The following is a 19,702-nucleotide window of genomic DNA, read 5'->3' on the forward strand; positions in this document are numbered from 1 at the left end:
TGGTAATCAAAATGGAAAGGAGAGTCAAAGAGTAGCCAGAGCCTCCACTAGTGACAGAAATGCCTTTAAATGAGAGAGCTAGTGCTTTCTGCACTGGTTTGTTTTTAGTGCATTACACATGAGGTCAGGGAGTTCAGCACCCTTGTTTATCCACAATGGTAAGGCAGACAGTTCATCTGCAGGTCATTATTCAGAGTATTAAAAAACCAAACATCGCATGTTCTCACTCATAGGTGGGAATTGAACAATGAGAACACTTGGACACAGGAAGGGGGACATCACACACTGGGCCTGTTGGGTGGGGGAAAGGGGGAGGGATAGCATTAGGAGATATACCTAATGTAAGTGACGAGTTAATGGGTGCAGCACACCAACATGGCACATGCATACATATGTAACAAACCTGCATGTTCTGCACATGTACCCTAGAACTTAAAGTGTAATAATTAAAAAAAACACAAAGTATTGACCTTACCTGTGTCTATGAGGCCAAGAACACAGAGAGTGATTGATACATTGACCTTGGACACTGAATATTCCTTTCTGATGGAGGAGAAGAACCCATCCAAAGCAAACTTGCTTGCAGAATAGGCAGCAACCATTGGATAAGCCACTTTCCCTGAATGATAGATTAAAGAAATGGGTTAATAAGGCTGCCCATTTCAGCTTCTTACAGAGCTGATCTTTATCTGTAGTAGGCTTTGTAACTCCTATGGTGTCCTTTTACCCCTTTGAGTCTTAGTTTCTCTATATTCCCCATGGAAGTTATACTGCTGTGTTGAATTTTGAAAACATTAAGGTATCAAAGGCATAGGGTGGGATTGGGCTGCAGGACAGTCTTCATTGAAGAGGGACTGTTTAGGGTTTTAGTAAGGGTGATAAACAAGCTGGGCTACAAAAGAGCCATGTAATTCCACAGCTGCTAACTCTTGCATCTCTGAACCAAGTGCTGGGGATCCAAGAGTTTGACTAGTTATCTCTGCCAACTTGGTGACCTGTTGGCCATGGAAAGGGTATGTTTTACTTTCCTTACAAAGGGATTAAAAAACTGCCTGTCCTGGCCAGGTGTGGTGGCTCACACCTATAATCTCAGCACTTTGGGAGGCCGAGGTGGGCAGATCACTTGAAGTCAGGAGTTCGAGACCAGCCTGACTAACATGATGAAACCCCATCTCTACTAAAAATACAAACATTAGCTGGGCACATGCCTGTAGTCCTAGCTACTCGGGACGCTGAGGCAGGTGAATCGCTTGAATTTGGGAGGCGGAAGTTGCAGTGAGCTGAGATCGCGCCACCGCACTGCAGCTTGGGTGACAGAGAGAGACTCCATCTCAAAAAAACAAAAAACAGAATCCTGTCTTTGCTTTTCTACCCAAAGCCGCTTTTTAAAAAAAATGTTCACCAGACTGGTTAATTCTCACTCAAGTTGTTTGGAGGATATGTGGACATATGCCTAATAGGATAAACTATTATTAATACCCTTTTTAGGAGGGGAGAGTAGAAGTGACCTGAGACCCTATAGTCTTTACCGAGCATTGTTATAGCAACTACTTTAAAATCCATTGTCTGCTAATTCCAGAATTTGGGTAATTTTAAGATTGATCTTTATTGATTTCCTTTCCTCCTAAGTATGGGTCATATTTACTATTCTTGTATGGGTGTTAATTTTGTATTGTATCCTGGATATTGTGAATGATACATTGCAGGGTACCTGGATTCTGTCACATTCCTCCAAAAAGTGTTGATTTTTTTTTTTTAAGTGGCCAGTTAACTTGGGTGAAACTCTGTCTCTTGTAATAAGTATCAGCTGCAATCTCTGTTCAATTATTTGAATCTTAACTTGGCTGCTTCGTTTCTGCATTGCCCATGCATTATTCAGAGAACAACTAGAGATTTGGACAGAGCTTATGTATAGGATTCAGTGTTTCTCCACTGTGACTCTCCTTTCCAGCATAACCCCTTTGCATTCCAGCTATTACGGTAACCCCAACCTCTTCCTTCTAGCTATTCATGTTGGCAAGATGGCAGGTTTCTATCCCAGATATGGCACTGATTGTGGTTGCCCTTAGGCATAAAGCTATACAATTGAGAAACTCGCCTACTGTCATTTCCTTCTTCCAAGTGTCAATAACCCTCCATTTTCTATCTGCTCTTGGTTAATCTCCAGTGCTTTCAATGGTTGTCGTCGATATGTTGTCAAAAGCTTATAGTTGTAATCTGGGGAAGGATGGTCTTTCGGGTGCCACTCTTGCAGTTATCGGAATTGGAATTTCTATATGTTTCAAATATAATATGTTGTATGTCAAACCAATGAAGAAAGGATGGGTTATTTAATAAAGATGCTGAGAAAGGTGGTTAACTTATTGGAAAAAATTAACTCTTTGTTTTATGTCATATAGCAAAAAATATTCTAGATGGAAAATGATAGTAAATAGTGTTATCTACCCAATATCCATTCCTCCTTCTTTAATAATAGAGTCTGATTTTGTTCAGGACAGCAACGTAATCATTTTAAAATGCTCATCTCCCTGAGATTTTCTTGCCGTAATAGGCCATGCAATGTAATAGTTCTGGTCAATGAGAAATCTAACAGATGAGGTTTCTAGGAAAGATATTGATTTCCAATAAATTAGATGGATTCAGGTGGCATGCAACTTTTACATTTTGCCCTTCTCCTTTCCTCCTAAGGAACCTCAGATATGATGGCTAGAATTGTAGCAGTCAGTTTGTGAACTTTAGGAAAAGCTAATGTTAATTATAGTAGAACAGAAATGTGGAATGACCTTGGATTCTTGAAGACGTCATGTAAGTCCACCAAAAGCAGCCCTAAACTATTACCTGAGAAGAAGGAATCTCTCTTTTTTAAGTTGCAGTGAGGTTTTTGACTTCTTTCTTTTCAACTGGGATATCCTTTATTTCTTTCTCTTGTCTAATTGCTCTGGCTAGAACTTCCAGTACTACGTTGAATAAAAGTGGTGGAAGTTGGCATCATTGTCTTGGTCCAAATCTTGGTGGAAAGGCTTTCAATTTTGCCCAGTTCAGTAAGAAATTAGCTATAGGTTTGCCATGTATGGCCTTTATCATGTTGAGGTATATCCCTTCTATACCCAATTTGTTGAGGGTTTTTATCATGAAGGGATATTGCATTTTACCAAATGCTTTTTCATCATCTACTGAAATGATCATATATTTTTGTCTTTGATTCTGTTGATGTGATGTATCACATTTATTGATTTGCTTATGTTGAACCATCCTTGCATCTTGAAGATGAATCCTACTTGATCATAATGAATGATCCTTTAAAATGTTGTTGAGCTCTGTTTGCTAGTATTTTGTTGAGGATTTTTGCATCTGTGTTCATCAGGGATATTGGCCTGTGGTTTTCTCTTTTTTATTGTATCTTTAGTTTTGGTTTCAATGTTGGGACACATCCTTAAAGGGAGAAGCCAGTCTCTCCTTCCCAATCCTTTGTCCTTCTTGGTGTCTGAAGGTGGATGTAATGGCTATGGCTCCAGACCTATCTTGGACCATGAGGTAGAAGCCACGTGTTGAGGATGGCAAAACATTTAGATAGTTTAGATAGAAGGAAGGAACCTGGGTGACCATGGACCTGCCATACTATACTGGCCCTATACTGCCTACCTTCAGACCTGATTTAAATTTTAACTTACTTGTGTGTGTGTGTGTGTTTTCTGAGGCAGAGTCTTGCTCTGTTGCCCAGGCTGGAGTGCAATGGCATGATCTCTGCTCACTGCAACTTTTGCCTCCCAAGTTCTAGTGATTCTTCTGCCTCAACCTCCCGAGTAGCTGGGATTACAGGTGTGAGCTACCAAACCTGGCTAATTTTTGTATTTTTAGTAGAAACAGGGTTTCACCATGTTGGCCAGGCTGGTCTTGAACTCCTGATCTCAAGTGATCCACCTGCCTCGGCCTCCCAAAATGTTGGGATTACAGGCATGAGCCACTGTGCCTGGCCTAAATTCTAACTTATTGAATCCACTATTATTTTAGGTTTTCTGTATCTGAGAGCTGAACTTACTTCTTATTGATAGTTATCCTCACTTCTATGCAGCCCATGTGCCAAAAGAAAGCTGACATCATTCCTAACTGCAGGTATGAGCTTATGTCATCTATTTTATCCCATTCTTCTTACTCATGATTGATACAGGAATGGCCATGTGGCTCATTTTGGACCAATGAGATTTGAAGAAAATTTTGTTGGAGTGTCTCAAAAAGTTATTGTTTTTCTGGAAGAGTTTCTGAGAGCAGCAATCCTCTTTTTCTTCCGACACATTTTTGTGCATTGATATGGGGGCTGGAATTGCTGCAGCTATCTCATTGTCAGCCTGAGGATGAAGCCACACATGGAAGAGAGCAGAGCCAAGAGAATCACGGGGACACTGAGCTTCAGCCAAGTCAACTGTGAAGCCCGCCCTACATCTGGACTTCCAGTTATGTCAATAATTTTCCTTATTGTTTGAGACAAAAATAGATCCACATTACTTATCAGAATAGCATAATAATTAAAAGTATGAGCTCTAGAGTCAGATGACCCAGGTGTGAATCCCAAGTATGCTAATTCTTAGCTGTAATATGTGGATAATAATATAACCAAGCTGAAGTAACCCATGTAATATACTTAGCACAAACTCTGGCACATAGAAAGCATTCAGAAAATGCTATTATTGTTAGCAGTATTAGTATTCAAATTGGTGAGAAAAGTATGAGCTATTCAAAAAATCATGTTGGGACAAATAGCTAGTTACTTGGAGAAAAAAGTGCCATTCTAATAAACAAATTCAAATTAGATCACAGAGTATATGTGGAAAGTAAAAAACTAAAATAAGCTATTGGTGAATTTCTAATCTCAAAGTTAGAGATACTTTTTAAAGCATGAAATTGGAGGCATATACTATGAAGGAAGACATAAAAAGGTTGGAATATATAAAATGTGAAAAGCTACAGTGTACTAGAAATGCTTGCCATGGACTTCCTGCCCTCATCCCCTTCAAAGAGCCTTTATCTTTCTAGCCATGGAAGGTTGGCCCAGTTATCATGAATATGCACACTGGCTTGAACACACATCGTGGTCTCTCTTTCAATAAATTGAAATAAGTGACCAAAAGATTCTGATTGCTGCTGTTGGATTTTGAATGAAAAGGTCATGTAAGGTTGGGACTGGGGTAGCCATTTCAGCCATGGAGAGGGATAAGTAAGCGGAGACAAGTATTCTGCAAAAATAAGCAAGCATATGGAGCAAACACAATAACCTCTGAAATTGAGCTAAATAGGAACTAACATTTATTTAGCTCTTATGTGCCAGTGTAGAGTCTAAAGGATAAATGCTCAAAGTTTCAAGGTTAATGAGTGGGAGAAGCAGGATTCAAACCAGGATTCAAATTTGACTCTAGTGGCCCACACTCTTGAACACTAGGTGGTACTTCCTCTACAGAAGGCACTGTTCTTTATATGAGTGTTTTCCAGGAGCCATGTGTTAAATCCAGTTCTTCCTGCATTGGTGAGGATTCTCTCTCTTTTGATAGTCGAGTCCAAAATAGGCAAAATTTATGAATAGCAGTATTATTTTCACTTCTAAGTTGACAGATGAGGATACCCATAAATAAACAGGGCTAGTCACTCCTAGTCCCTTTGTATTCATTTCCCTGGGCTGCCATAACAAATTACCACAAACTTGGTAGCGTAAGACTACAGAAATGTGTTCTCTTACAGAACTGGAATCCAGAAGTCCAAAACCAAGTTATCAGCACAGCCATGCTCCCCCCAAAAGCTATAGCAGGGAATCCTTCTTTTTTCTCTTCTAGCTTCTAATGTCTGCTGGCAGTTGGAGCTGAGTTGTGCTGGCAACTCCAGTCTCTGCCTCCATCTTCACATCACTTTCTTCTCTTCTGTCTGTGTCTTTTACTCTTCTTATAAGGTTACTTGTCATTGGATTCAGGGCCTCTCAGATAATCGGGAATGATTTCATCTTGAGATCTTAGTTACATCCTCAAGGACTTTCTATGTGTCCACTTAAGGTCACTTTCACAGGATCTAGGTGGATATATCTTTTGGGGGAGGACCACCATTCAGCCCACTACACACCCCTAGATGACAATAAAGATATTGACTATGACATTTAATGTGTTTGTCTAGGTGGCAGCAGAGATACAGAAGCAAGATATCCTGCGAAGCCATAGTCTGAATTCCTAGAGCAGTTATTTTTATACCACTTATGGAGCTCATGCATCACATTGCCTATCCTTAGTTATGCCTCAGGTTATGCTCAAGGTACATAGAAGAATCCTAAATGGTTTTGTAGGAGAAGGAGGTAAGAGAAGAGAGAAAGTGAAAGCAGAAGAAAGGAGAGAAGTAGTGAAGGAGCCAGACATGTCAGAAGACCACCTGAAAAATTCATGACATGGATGCATGTATGGTTTAAAAAAGTTCTTTGTTGTTGTTGTTAGAAACAGGGTCTCACTCTGTCACCCACCCAGGCTGAAGTGCTAAAGCACAGTGGTGAGATCATAGCTCATCCTCCCACCCCAGCCTCCTGAGTTGCTGGGATTACAGATGCATGCCACTGTGCTTGGCTAATTTATTTTTAATTTTTTGTAGAGACAACGTCTCACTATGTTGCACAGGCTGGCCTAAAATCCCTGGCATCAAGTGATCCTCCTGCCTTGGCCTCCCAAAATACTGGGATTACAGGCATGAGCCACCGTGCCAAGCCTAAAAAATATTTTTGGTTTTTTTTTTTTTTTTTTTTTTTTACGGAGTCTCATTCTGTTGCCAGGTTGGAGTGCAGTGGTGCGATCTTGGCTCACTGCAACCTACGCCTCCCGGGTTCAAGTGATTCTCCTGCCTCAGCCTCCTGAGTAGCTGGGACTACAGGCATGTGCCACTATGCCTGGCTAATTTTTGTGTTTTTAGTAGAGACGGGGCTTTACTGTGTTGGCCAGGATGGTCTTGATCTCTTGACCTCGTGATCCACCTGCTTTTAATTGGTGAAAAAAATGAACTATTATGCAAGCATATAAGGTTGGACAAAGACTACTGAAAAACGATTAGCCTTTATTATGAAGACTATGCATGAGGTGCACTGTAACATAATAACATATGGCTACAGCTGTTGTTGACATCTCTCAGATTTTGTGACCTGCTATTGATCTGTAAATGTTTAAGCCAGTACTCAAATTCAATGCACGTAAGGACCATGTGCAAATAAGGACCATTAACCTGCAGATTTGAGCTCTGCCCCCAATTCTTCTAGTCTGTTTATGGAGTAGAGGACTGTGCTAAACTGTTCAGTAGGAAAGAGTGGCTTTATCCATAAATGATATTCATAGTGGGTTTTGAGAATGAGTGTGGGGTAGGAAAGGCATGGTGGCCTAAGCTTGTTGAACATCATGTAGGAACTCCTGAAAGAAATGGGGAGAGGTCTTTGGAAGAGGCTAAAGTCCCACAATGACAGCTGGGTGAGCAGTCACTGAATTATGAATTAAGTCTCTTTAAAACCCAAACTGGCATGACTAAGGAAAACATGTATTTCAAATCCAAACTGGATGTTTAGGTAAAGAATGATATTGGACTATCAGGAAACTCCACCTGGAGGAGGTAGGTTGTAAATTCTGCTTGATGAAAGGAAGTACATGAAGGACCAGGGAGGTGGAAGAATGGCTTGTACAAAAATTAGAGGCAGGAGTTAGATAGGCAGTGAGAAGCTAGTCAGACAAGGAAAATGATAGCAAAGTTTATTGTATTTTTTCTTTTACAAAAGTACAGACTTAAAAACACTTATCCAAAACTCTTAGAGCCAGATGTATTATGGAATTTTAATTTGTTTTTGGATTTTCGATGGTGGTATGGGCATTAATAGGTATTACATCGCATCTCCAGTAGGGTTGGAGGAGGCAGCCTGTAAGACAGCATGTATTATTTCTGCACTAAAATATTGGAAAGTTCATACTGAGATAAAGAAAGGATTTACGTAGCCTCACTTCAGTTCAGGTTAAATTCATTAGGTAGATTTAATTATGAAAAGAAAATCCTTAGTTTTTGGAGTTTTATTATTGTTTCCATTTTTTTCCCATAGCTTTTTGGATTTTGGAATTGCAGATAAGGATTGTGAACCAGTCTAGGCCCACTAAAGGAAAGCTGGAACATATATTAAAAATAAAAAAGCAGAAAAAAAATGAAGAGAAGAGAGAAAAATCTTCCATTCTCAAACAACATTGGTGCATTTAATTAAAGCCTATTTCTATTCACAAGTGTGTTCTTAAACATTTTTCCACATAATGCTAATTAGCTTGTGTGAGGAAACCCCTATGTTCTGCTCTATGTAAACCATATTTAGAAGTTTCAGAAAGCTGAAAAGGGCAAAATCCCTCTAAAAATCTAGATTTTTATTTTTTAAAAAAGATTCCATGAGTCAAAAGGCCTGGTCAAAGTGGAGTAAACAACATGTAACAGGATGTTAAAATTTGACTTTTTCTGCTTTCATTTCAGCTGAGGTTCAAAGGCTGAGAACATCACAGTAATTGGCAAAGGCTTCCACGTTCTGAAGGGAGGTTCCAGACCACCTGTGCACTTACAGGGAACATGAAAACACAAACAAACATCCCAAGGAAATAAAGGGGCTGACACTGGAAGGCCAGAGAAGATAGGAGTTAGGGAGAAGAAATTAGCAATGTCTCATTGACCTTCCAAAAAGAAGGGGTGGGGGATTTTCCTCACGTCAGTCTTTGTGAGAGTGACTTCAAAGAGACCTCAGAGAGCTCATCCCAAAGAGTTTGATGAGCAACAAGGAGGACTGGGGTCTGACTCAATCTGAGAGGCCATGGCTATGGGCAAAGCCATTGCATAGCCCAAATTGTGTCACACCTATGGAAACTCTCCCTTGTAGGTGGACCTGAAATCCAGCCCACACTCTGCTCACCACCCTGTGGGCCTTGTCCCAGGACTCATCCCTTCTCTTCTGGAGCCATTTCCAATTCTGCCCAAAAGGACAGCCTGAAGTGGTGAGTGTATTCTCTTGTATTCCCACTGTATTCCCAGGGCCCAAAGGAAATAACATAAGCAACTGCTGCCCAAACCACAAGAAGAATAACTAGTATTCCAGAAAGGGCCTCCAAAGAATCCACAAAAGCATGCAATGCAAGAGTCAGATTTGATCATCCACCAAATGGTCAGAGAGCATGAGTTCTGAATGTCAAGAGAAGACCAATATATTAGCTGGGTGCCAGCCAAATAAGACCCTTCCTACTTCTTATCCTCTTCCCTGCATTCTCCCTTTTCCTTTAACCCAAGACAGGCTAGAGGGGGTCAGGGAGTGGGGAGGAGGTGGGGAAAGAGAGGAAAGAACAAACACATTTCCTACCAACAGCAGGTTCCAGCTTAGCAAGGGGAGAAGCTTTGGTTAAAGTTAAATTGCACATGACTAGACATCTTACCTATTTGGAAATGAGACTGTTCTGTGGAGTAGAGGCAGCCATAGGATTTTTTATTAACCTGGAGTAACCAGAAAAGTGTTGCCATCTGCCCTAGCTCATGTCCAGGCTCAGGGAGGACCTGCGCACAGAACAGGTTTGAACAGGCAGGGGGAGGAAAGAATCAACTTGTTTTCTGATTGCACCCTATGAGATCCACTTGTTAGACTGCCAGTTTTTTTAAAAAAATGTGCCAGTGTATGTGCTCAACAAAATTAGTAAGTAAATAAATATACTGTTCTAATATGCATGAAGCAGTCGTGGAATTGAGGGGGTCGGAAGCCTGAGTGTTTCTACCCAAGGTTAAGTTTTGGCTTATGTGGGAGGGTGGGTCCATGATAGCAGAAGAGAAAGATGGCAGCTAGCTTTCTGGGAAGTTTTAGAACACAAAGAAACAGAGCTATGGTGACTATATTTTCTGAAGCAAAATATGGGACACAGAGTCTTAGAAGGATGAAGGCAGACATGATGATAGGTGGGACAGAATGTTTGTAATTAGCTCTGTCCCAGAAATGCTGGGACTCAGCCACTGTAGAAACAGCAAGAGCCAGAGAACTGGCAAAGAAGCCATGCACTGAGGCTTATTAGCTGAGTAGAAGAGGTCAAAAGGAGGCCTACATGCTTTCATTCATCCCCTCTCTACCCTCCATCCCTAACTGCCTTGCTGAGATTTTGAAATGATTACCAATTCAAAGGTGGATTTTAGAGTGCTTTAATTGATTGCTCAGAAGGGAGTGCACAAGGATTGAAAAACTTCATTCCTGCCTGCCTTCACACTTTTAGAGCAACCCCAGGCAAATGAATGAGCCCAAATTTGAGGTGCATCAGGCCTAAATGGCTTCAAGGCCAGAGAGTCATCTGGGATCCTGCCCCCCATTTTTCCCAGCTCTTCCTAAAAATCCTTCCTCAGTTGAGACCCTCATGGTCTAAACTGTTTAGTTGTTTGGATTGAGTTGGGCTCTCAAGATAAATCCACCTATCTTCTCCATACCCCAGAAGACCTGAGGTGTCATCATAAGTATTGAGACATCCCACAATCCAGTGATTCTTGAAGCAATGGAATGAATGGATTTATCCAGGGAAAGTGTGTTGAGTGAAAAGAGAAGAGGGTTTAGGATAGAAAAATCCTCAGGAAACCAACAATTAAGGTTGGAGAATTGCCAAGAAACCTAAGAGACTGAGCGGGGAGAGTTAAGGTGGCCAGAGAAAACCCAGGGCAAAGTTTTGGCTGATCACTAGGAAAGAGCGTTTGGTGTTGAAACAGCACAAAAATGTAACAGAGATAAATAAGATAAAACTTTTACTAAATTTCACAAGGTGACTTTGGCAAGAATATTTCTATGCAGGTATGGGGCCTGTTGACAGGATATGAAATGGAGTTCTTCCTAAAGTCTCAGAGTATCAGCACATCTTCTAAGGCAAGAATAAAAGAATAGATTTGAAGAACATCCACAGTTGAAGGGTGGGCCCAAACCAGTTCTGCCTGCATTGCCTAAACCCCCTTGCCTAGCCTAAATCACCCTTGGATAAGAGATAGTTGTCAATGTCCTGTGACTATATCCACCGACGCTCAGGGCAGTTTCATCCCTTTCCGCTTAAGCCATATGAGAGGGGCCTCAATAGCATTATTTGGAGAACTTTTAATATGTCCCCTGGAGTTCAGGGACTGGAATTTGACTCACATCTAAAGTCTAAAGGCAACAGGGAGGGCTGGAAGTGCCCTTGCTTGAGAACAAAGCTGAGTGCATTGTGGGATCAACCATGTAGTCCAAGGATTGGCTTCCCAGAGGCCCAGTGTGGATCCTGTGGATGGGGGCTGCCCAGGAGTCACCTGCCCAGGGATGGTTGGGTAGACTGGGCCAAGTGGGCTGGGCTGATTGAAGCCTAGGAACTGAGAAGAAAGCTGAACTGAAAATAATGAGCTAGAGAAGGCATTGCTCACACAAAGGGAACTGCAGGGGGAATGGGCGGCAGCAGTGGTGTCTCCTGCAGGGGATCTCTGAAGAACCCAGAAAAAGCCCCACAGAATTCACTTTCATATGTCCTCCAAGTCACTAGACTCCCAGGATGGGGATTTTTTTTTTTTTTGCTTTTGAAATAATTTCAAACTTAAAGAAAAGTTGCAAGAATAGTACACACAACCTATTTTTTTTTCTGCTGAGCCATTTGAGGGTAATAGCTGTAATTGAGGTCATTGCTGACCTCATGTCCCATCTCCCCCAAATACTTAGTGTTCATTTCTTACACAGAGGGACACTGTCCTACATAATCACAATACAGTCATCAAAATGAGGGAATTTATTAGTTTCCTAGGGCTGTCATAACAAATTACCACAAACTGGGTGGCTTAAGACAACAGAAATTTATTCTCTCACAGTGCTGGAGTCAAGAAGTCTGAAATCAATGTGTTGGCAGGGCCGCATTCCCCTCAAAGACTCTGAGGGAGAGTGCTTCCTTGCCTCTTCCAGCTTCTAGTGGCTGCCGGCATTCCTTGTGGCTACATCACAATCTCTACTTTCCATCTTTACATGGCTTTTTCTTCTCTCTGTCTGTGTCTTCTCTTCCCCTGACTCTATAAGGACATTTGGCAGTGGATTAAGAGCCCACTTGGCTAATCCAGGATGATCTCATCACAAGATCCTTAACTTAACTACATCTCCAAGGACCCTTTGTCCAAATAAGGTTGCATTCACAGGTTCAGGCAGGTAGGATGTAGATATATCTTTTTTGGGGCCACTATTCAACCCAGTACAGTAATACTGACATATCCATGTTATCTAATCCACAGACCCTATTCAAATTTTGTCATGTGTGCCAATAATATCCTTTATAGCAAAAGGATCCAATTGAGGATCATGTGTTGGCATTTAATTGTCATGACTCTTCAGTTGCCTTTGCTCTGCAATGATTCTGCAGTCTTTCCTTTATTTTCATGACCTTGGCACTGTTGGAGAGTACAGCCAGTTATTTTGTACAAGCTGATATGCCGAAGCTGGCTCATACTAGATTGTGAGAGCTGATGGTTAAATGTTTATAAATTTTGCAAGCAAGAGAATGTCATGTGGATATGGTCATCATGGGAGTGTTGATTACATGCAAAGGCTACAAATCAGGGCTTTTGATTCTTCCTTTCTGGATAGCTTGTTGTTAAACATTTACCAGCGCGCTATTGATGGATGTCCCTCAGTTTGGATTTATCCGGTGTTTCCTCATGATTTGATTCAGGTTATGCATTTTGGCAGGTTCACAAAAGTAACTTTTGTTCTTCACGTTGCACCCCATCAAATGATACATGTTTTCAATTTATTCCATTACTGGTGATGTTAATAAACCATGATCATTTGAATCAGGTGCCGTCTATCAGGTTTCTCTTCTGTAAAATTACTCTTTTCCCTGTCATAATCAGTAAGTTTGTTTTTTGGGTGGTACCTAAAAAAAACTATCTTAACCATTTTTTAAATTATACTTTAAGTTCTGGGGTACATGTGCATGACATGCAGGTTTGTTACATAGGTACACATGTGCCATGTTGGTTTGCTGCATCCATTAACTCATCATTTACATTAGGTATTTCTGCTAATGCTGTCCTTCCCCCAGCCAATCTAGAACTAGAAATACCATTTGACCCAGCAATCCCATTACTGGGGATATACCCAAAGGATTATAAATCATGCTATAAAGACACATGCACACATATGTTTATTGTGGCACTATTCACAATAGGAAAGACTTGGAACCAATTCAAATGTCCATCAATGATAGAGTGGATTAAGCAAATGTGGCACATATACACCATGGAATACTATGAAGCCATAAAAAAGGATGAGTTCATGTCCTTTGCAGGGACTTGGATGAAGCTGGAAACCATCATTCTCAGCAAACCATCACAAGGACAGAAAACCAAACACTGCATGTTCTCACTCATAAGTGGGAGTTGAACAATGAGAATACATGGACACTGGGAGAGGAACATCACACGCCGGGGCCTATCTTAACCATTTTTAAGAGGACAGTTCGGGGGCATTCAGTACATTCATATTACTGTGCAACCATCACCACCATCCATCTCCAGAACTCTTTTCATGTAGCAAAACTAACTATACCCATTAAACAATAACTCCACATTCTCTCCTTTCCCAGCCCCTGGCAACCACCCTTCTACTTTCAACTTTGTATAACTTTCACCACTCTAAGAACTTCACGTAAGTGGAATCATACAGTTTCCTCCAATTGCAAACCAATACCAGAGGGTTCATTCTCTTTCTGTGGCTGGCTTATTTCCCTTTGCATGATGTCCTCAAGGTCCAGCCATGTTGTAGCATGTGTCAGAATTTCTTTCCTTTTAAAGATTGAATAATATTCCATTGTATATACGTACTACATTTTGCTTATCCATTCATCTACTGATAGACACTTGGGTTGCTAACAGTGAAACATACAGTGTTTTTGCTATTACAAATACTGTTCCTGTGAACATGGATATACAAGTAGCTCTTTGAGACCCTGCTTTCTTTCCTTTTCTTTCCTTTTTTTTTTTTTTTTTGAGGTGGAGTCTCACTGTGTCACCCAGCCTGGAGTGCAGTGGCATGATCTTGGCTCACTGCAACCTCCGCCTCCTGGGTTCAAGTGATTCTCCTGTCTCAGCCTCCTGAGAAGCTGGGATTACAGGCACCTGCCACCATGCCCAGCTAATTTTTGTATTTTTAGTAGAGACAGGGTTTCACCATATTGGCCAGGCTGGTCTCAAACTCCTGACCTCAGGTAATCTGCCCACCTTGGGATTACAGGCATGAGCCACCGCACCCGGCCTCCTGCTTTCAATTCTTCTGTGTATATACCCAGAAATAGAATGGCTGGATCACATGATAATTCTATTTTAAATTTTCTGAGGTACTGCCATACTGTTTTTCATAGTGACTGTACCATTTTACATTCCCGTCAACAGTACACAGCATTCCAATTTCCCCACATTCTCACCAATACTTGCTATTTCTGTTTTTTGGGGGTGTGGGGGATAGTAGCCATCCTAGTGCTGTGAGGTGGTATCTCATTGTAGTTTCAATTTGCATTTCCCTAATGATTAATGATGTTTAGCATCTCTTCATGTGCTCACTGGCCACTTGTTTGTCTTCTTTGGTAAAATGTTTATTCAAGTCCTTTGCCTATTAAATTTTTAAAAAAATTTAAGTTGATACGTAATATTTGTATATAGTTATGGGTAGTATGTGATATTCTGTTACATCCATAGAATATGTAATGATCAAGTAAGGGTATTTAGGATATCCATCATCACAAGCATTTATTATTTCTGTGTTGAGAACATTTCAAATCCTCACTTATTTTGAAATGTACAATACATAGTTACTAACTATAGTCACTCTACTATCGAACATTAGAAATTATTCCTTCTAACTGCATATTTGTAATCAGTAGCCAACCCCTCTTCACCCTCCTGCCCACACGCTGACATTCTTCCCAGTCTCTGTAAACTATCATTCTACTCTCTACCTTCATGAGATAAACCTTTTTAGTTCCCTCATATGAGTGAGTACATGCAGTGTTTGTTTTTCTGTGTCTGACTTATTTCATTTAGCATAATGACTTTCAGTTCCATCCACATTACTGCAAATGACTGGAGTTGCATATATCTCTTTGATATATTGATTTCCTTTTTTTTTTTTTTTTTTTTTGAGATGGAGTCTAACCCTGTCTCCCAGGCTGGAGTGCAGTGGTGCGATCTTGGCTCACTGCAACCTCTGCCTCCTGGGTTCAAGTGATTCTCCTGTCTCAGCCTCCCAAGTAGCTATAATCCCAAGTAGCTGGGATTACAGGCATAGGCCACCAAGCCTGGCTAATTTTTGTATTTTTAGTAGAGGTGGGGTTTCACCATGTTGGCCAGGCTGGTCTTTAACTCCTGACCTCAAGTGATCTGTCCACCTTGGCCTCCCAAAGTGCTGGGATTAGAGGCATGATCCATTTCACCTGGCCAATTTTCTTTCTCTTTGATAAATACCCAATAATAGGATTGCTGGATCATATGATAGTTCTATTTTTAGTTTTTTGAGAAATCTCCAAACTATTTTCTATAGTGACTGTAATAATTTACATTCCCACTAACAGTATATAAGAGTTTCCTTTTCTCTGCATCCACAATAGTATCTGCTATGTTTTGTCTTTCTGATAATAGCAATTTGATAAGATGATATCTCATAGTAGTTTTAATTTGCATTTTCTTAATGATTAGTGATGTTGAGCATTTTTCATATACTTGTTAACCATTTATATGTTCTATGTCTTTTTTTGAGAGATGTCTGTTCAGGTCTTTTGCCCATTTTTAAAATCAGATAGTTTTTTTTCCTATTGAGTTATTTGAGTACCTTGTATATTCTGGATATTAGTCCTTGTCGGATGAATATTTTGCAAATATTTTCTCCCGTTAAACAGGTGGTCTTTTCACTCTGTTGATTGTTTCCTTTTCTATGCTGAAGGTTTTTAGTTTAATATAGTCCTCTTTGTCTATTTTTGTTTTTGCCTGTGCTTTTGGGGTCTTAGTCATAAAATATTTGCCTAGACCAATGTCATGGAATGTTCTCCCTACATTTTCTTCTGGTTTCATAGTTTCAGGTCTTACATTTAAGTCTTTAATCTGTTGGGCATCAATTTTTGTATATGGTGAGAGATAGAGATCTAGTTTCATTCTTCTGCATATGAATATTCAGTTTTTCCAGCACCATTTATTGAAGAGACTGTCCTTTCCCCAATGCATGTTCTTGGTGCCTTTGTTGAAAATCACTTGGCTGTAAATACATCGGTTTATTTCTGGGTTCTCTATTCTTGTCCATTGTTTTGTCTATTTTCCTACCAATACCATGCTGTTTTGGTTACTATAGCCTTTAATATATTTTCAAGTCAGGTAATGTATTACTTGCAGTTTTGTTCTTTTTGCTTAGGATTGCTTTGGCTATTTCGTCCCTACAAATTTTAGGGTTTTTTTTTCTACTTCTGTGAAAAATGTCATTGGTATTTTGATAGGAATTGCATTGAATCTATAGATTGCTCTTGGTATTATGGTCATGTTAACAACATTAATTATTCTAATCCATGAGCATGGGATATATTTCCATTTGTTTGTGTCCTTTTCCATTTCTTTAATGGGTGTTTTATAGTTTTTCCTGTAGAGGTCTTTCACCTCCTTGGTTAAATTTATTCCTAGGTGTTTTTTTTTTTCTGTAGCTATTGTAAATGGCTTTTTTTTTTTTTTCAGATTGATCACTGTTAGCATATGGGGACACTGTTGATTTTTGTATGTTGATTTTGTATACTGCAACTTTACTGAACTTGTTTATCAGTTATAAGAGTTTTTTTGTGGAGCGTTTAGGCTTTTCTGATTATAAAATCATGTCATGTGAATGAGTGAAAATTTGACTTCCTGTTTTCTAGTTTGGATGTCTTTTATTTCTTTCTCTTGCCTGATTGCCCTGGCTAGGACTTCTCGTACTGTGTTGAATAAGAGTGGTGAAAGTGGGCATCCTTGTTTAGTTCCAATTATTAGAGGAAAGGTTTCCAGTTTTTCCCCATTCAGTATGATGTTAGCTGTGGGTCGGTCATATATCCTTTGCCCATTTTTGAATCAGGTCATTTATGGTGTTTTTGGTTGTTGTTGCACAGGGTAGTACTTTGAGACTATGTAAATACCGTCTTCCTTGTTTAACTTTTACCCACTACTTTTAGCATCCTTTGTTGCTTCCTGGCTGAATTATTACAATTATGGTTACCAAATGGTGATTTTCTAAGTTCATCATTTCATATCAGTTGGCTTTCTTTCCACTTCATGAAAAATCCTTCCCCTCTCTTGTTTTATTTATTCATGCATTTATTTATGACTTCATGGACTTATTTCCTATTGTTGCAATGGGTGATAATCTGTTACTATTATTTGTTTTGATGCCCCAATGGTTCTAGGTTTGGCTAGTGGGATCCCTTTAAAGTTGGCCTCTGTGTCCTAGTAATGTGTGCCTATTATCCTTTGAGCAGTTCTGTACTTACTGGCAGAACAAGATTTTCAGGCTTATCTTGTACATTTCTTGCCACTGCCCTGGAATCAGTCATTTCTCTAAGAAGCCTTGGTGGTTTGTTGTTGTTGGTTTTTTTTAGTGGAGAATGATATTTAGAAAACAAGATCTGGGCACCAAGTGTGCTCCCAGGTCCTGTCAGTGGACAGAGTGAGTGAATACATGCATGTATATGTAGACACACATCTATATTTATATATCTGTCCTTGTATATTAAACAACTATTAATTCATACCCACACTTCCAATTGCAATCCAACACTAGAGGATTCATTCTCATTTTCTTCCTTTTCATATTTGTAACATTGATAGTGAGAACCTGGGGCTTCCAAGATCTGCAATATGTATTACTTATGTGATTAATGCTCCTGTATGTGATCATTCTTCATTTGGCCTCTTCATCCCACCTAGGTTCTGACACCCCAGTTCCAGGCTACATGAATGCCTGGTGAATGCCTTCTTTACCCTATGTCGGGCTGCCCATGGCAGGCCCTCTTGCAGATGCCCTCATCACTCCCCTTAGTTCTGATGCCCTGTGCCAGGTGCCACATGAAGAGCCTCCTTGGCCCACTTAGGCTCTGAAACTTCACACTAGGCCACCACTGCTGCCCCATGTGAGGATGCCGTCCTCATCTCACTCAGTCTCTGATGTCCCAAACCCGCTCTGTGACACAAACCTGTCCCATCCTGCTCAAGTTTTTCAATCTGTGCTGCCACCTTCCTCCCCCGTGAAGATGCCTATCTTGCTTGGCCTCTATGAGTGGCTTTTAGATTGAATTATTCAGAGCCAAGGATGCTAAAAAATGCTCGACAATGCATCAGACAGTCCCACACAATGAAGAATTGTCCCTCACCAAAGGCCAATAGTATCCTTATTAAGAAGCCCTGACACGAAGGCCTAGAAACAGAAAGGAAATATGGAGGGAAAATATGACTGTGAGTCTCCAACACAGTTTAAGGAAAGACATGAAGCCAGAAATCCAGGTACTAGCAAGCCATTTTATCATTTGTTCATTCAAGAAGAATGTGTTGATTATTTGCAAAATTTGTTAGCTCCAGGGAATCAGAGATGAATGAACAATGTGCCTGCCTTTAAGGAGAGCACAGCCTAATCACTGTGGGTAAAATGCTGTATTTCAACAGCTTTCAGAGGCAAGCAGTTGTAAAACATACTACTATTTTGTATACCAAGAAATAAAAACCCTTCCAATAGATCTGTAACATAATTTTTATCCCTTAGAGTGTTTGTTTTATGTTTGTTGCTACTTAGGTTGTTTCTAGTTTTTGTTTGTTTGTTTGTTTTTACAACTATAAACAATACAGTAACAACTTGGCTTACACTAGAATGTGGGTGCACAACAGGTATCTTGCCTTGGCCTTCTTGCTCCCTGCCATAGCCTTGGCATCTGGCATAGTGCCTGACTCAGAGTTGACCTTCATGCATATTTTTTGAATGAATGAATGAATGACTATATTTGGGAAGCACTTGTTCAAGTTTGTTTATAGAATAAACTTCTCAGACATGAAGTTATGCTCTCTCTCCCTGACCATTCCTCTTGAAGTACTTAAGCAAATTTCTACTTATGGAAATCAATATAGGCAGCCCTCTGTATCCATGGATTTTGCATCTTTGGATTTAAGCAACCATGGGTTAAAAATATTCAGGAAATAATTTTGTGTCTGTATTGAACACGTACACACTTTTAAAATCTTGTCATTATTCCTTAAATAATACAATATAACAGCTATTTACATAGCATTTACATTGTATTAGGTATTATAAGTCATCTAGAGAGGATTTAAAGTATCCAGGAGGATGTGCCTAAGTTATATGCAGATACTATGCCATTTCATACAAGGGACTTGAGCATCCATGGATTTTGGTATCTGTGGGAGGTCCTGGAACCAATCCATTGAAGAAATTGAGGGTGTGTGTATATGATTATATTTAAAAGAAGGAAGCACAGCAAGAAGCAAATAATTTCTGAAATGAATTTCTCATAAAAGGTTATGAAAAGAGGCACAAAGCAATGGAAAAAACAACACACCCAACAACTTATTGAAATGTTTCTATGATTATAAAAGTTACACATGCATGCATACACACACAATGAAAATTTGGAAAATGAAGAAAAATATGAAGCTA

General features: G+C 40.0%; 1 protein-coding gene across 1 annotated transcript in view; it reads right to left on the reverse strand.

Moving 5' to 3' along the window:
- HSD11B1 (hydroxysteroid 11-beta dehydrogenase 1) overlaps nucleotides 1-19,702 on the reverse strand; it is a 53,115-nt gene that overhangs the window by 5,956 nt on the left and 27,457 nt on the right. Inside the window, exon 6 of the mRNA XM_034945951.4 lies at nucleotides 476-619. Coding sequence (XP_034801842.1) covers nucleotides 476-619 — 144 coding nt within the window. The remainder of the gene's footprint in view (nucleotides 1-475; nucleotides 620-19,702) is intronic.

Source organism: Pan paniscus, chromosome 1 (assembly GCF_029289425.2).
Source record: "Pan paniscus chromosome 1, NHGRI_mPanPan1-v2.0_pri, whole genome shotgun sequence".
Lineage (NCBI taxonomy): Eukaryota > Metazoa > Chordata > Mammalia > Primates > Hominidae > Pan > Pan paniscus.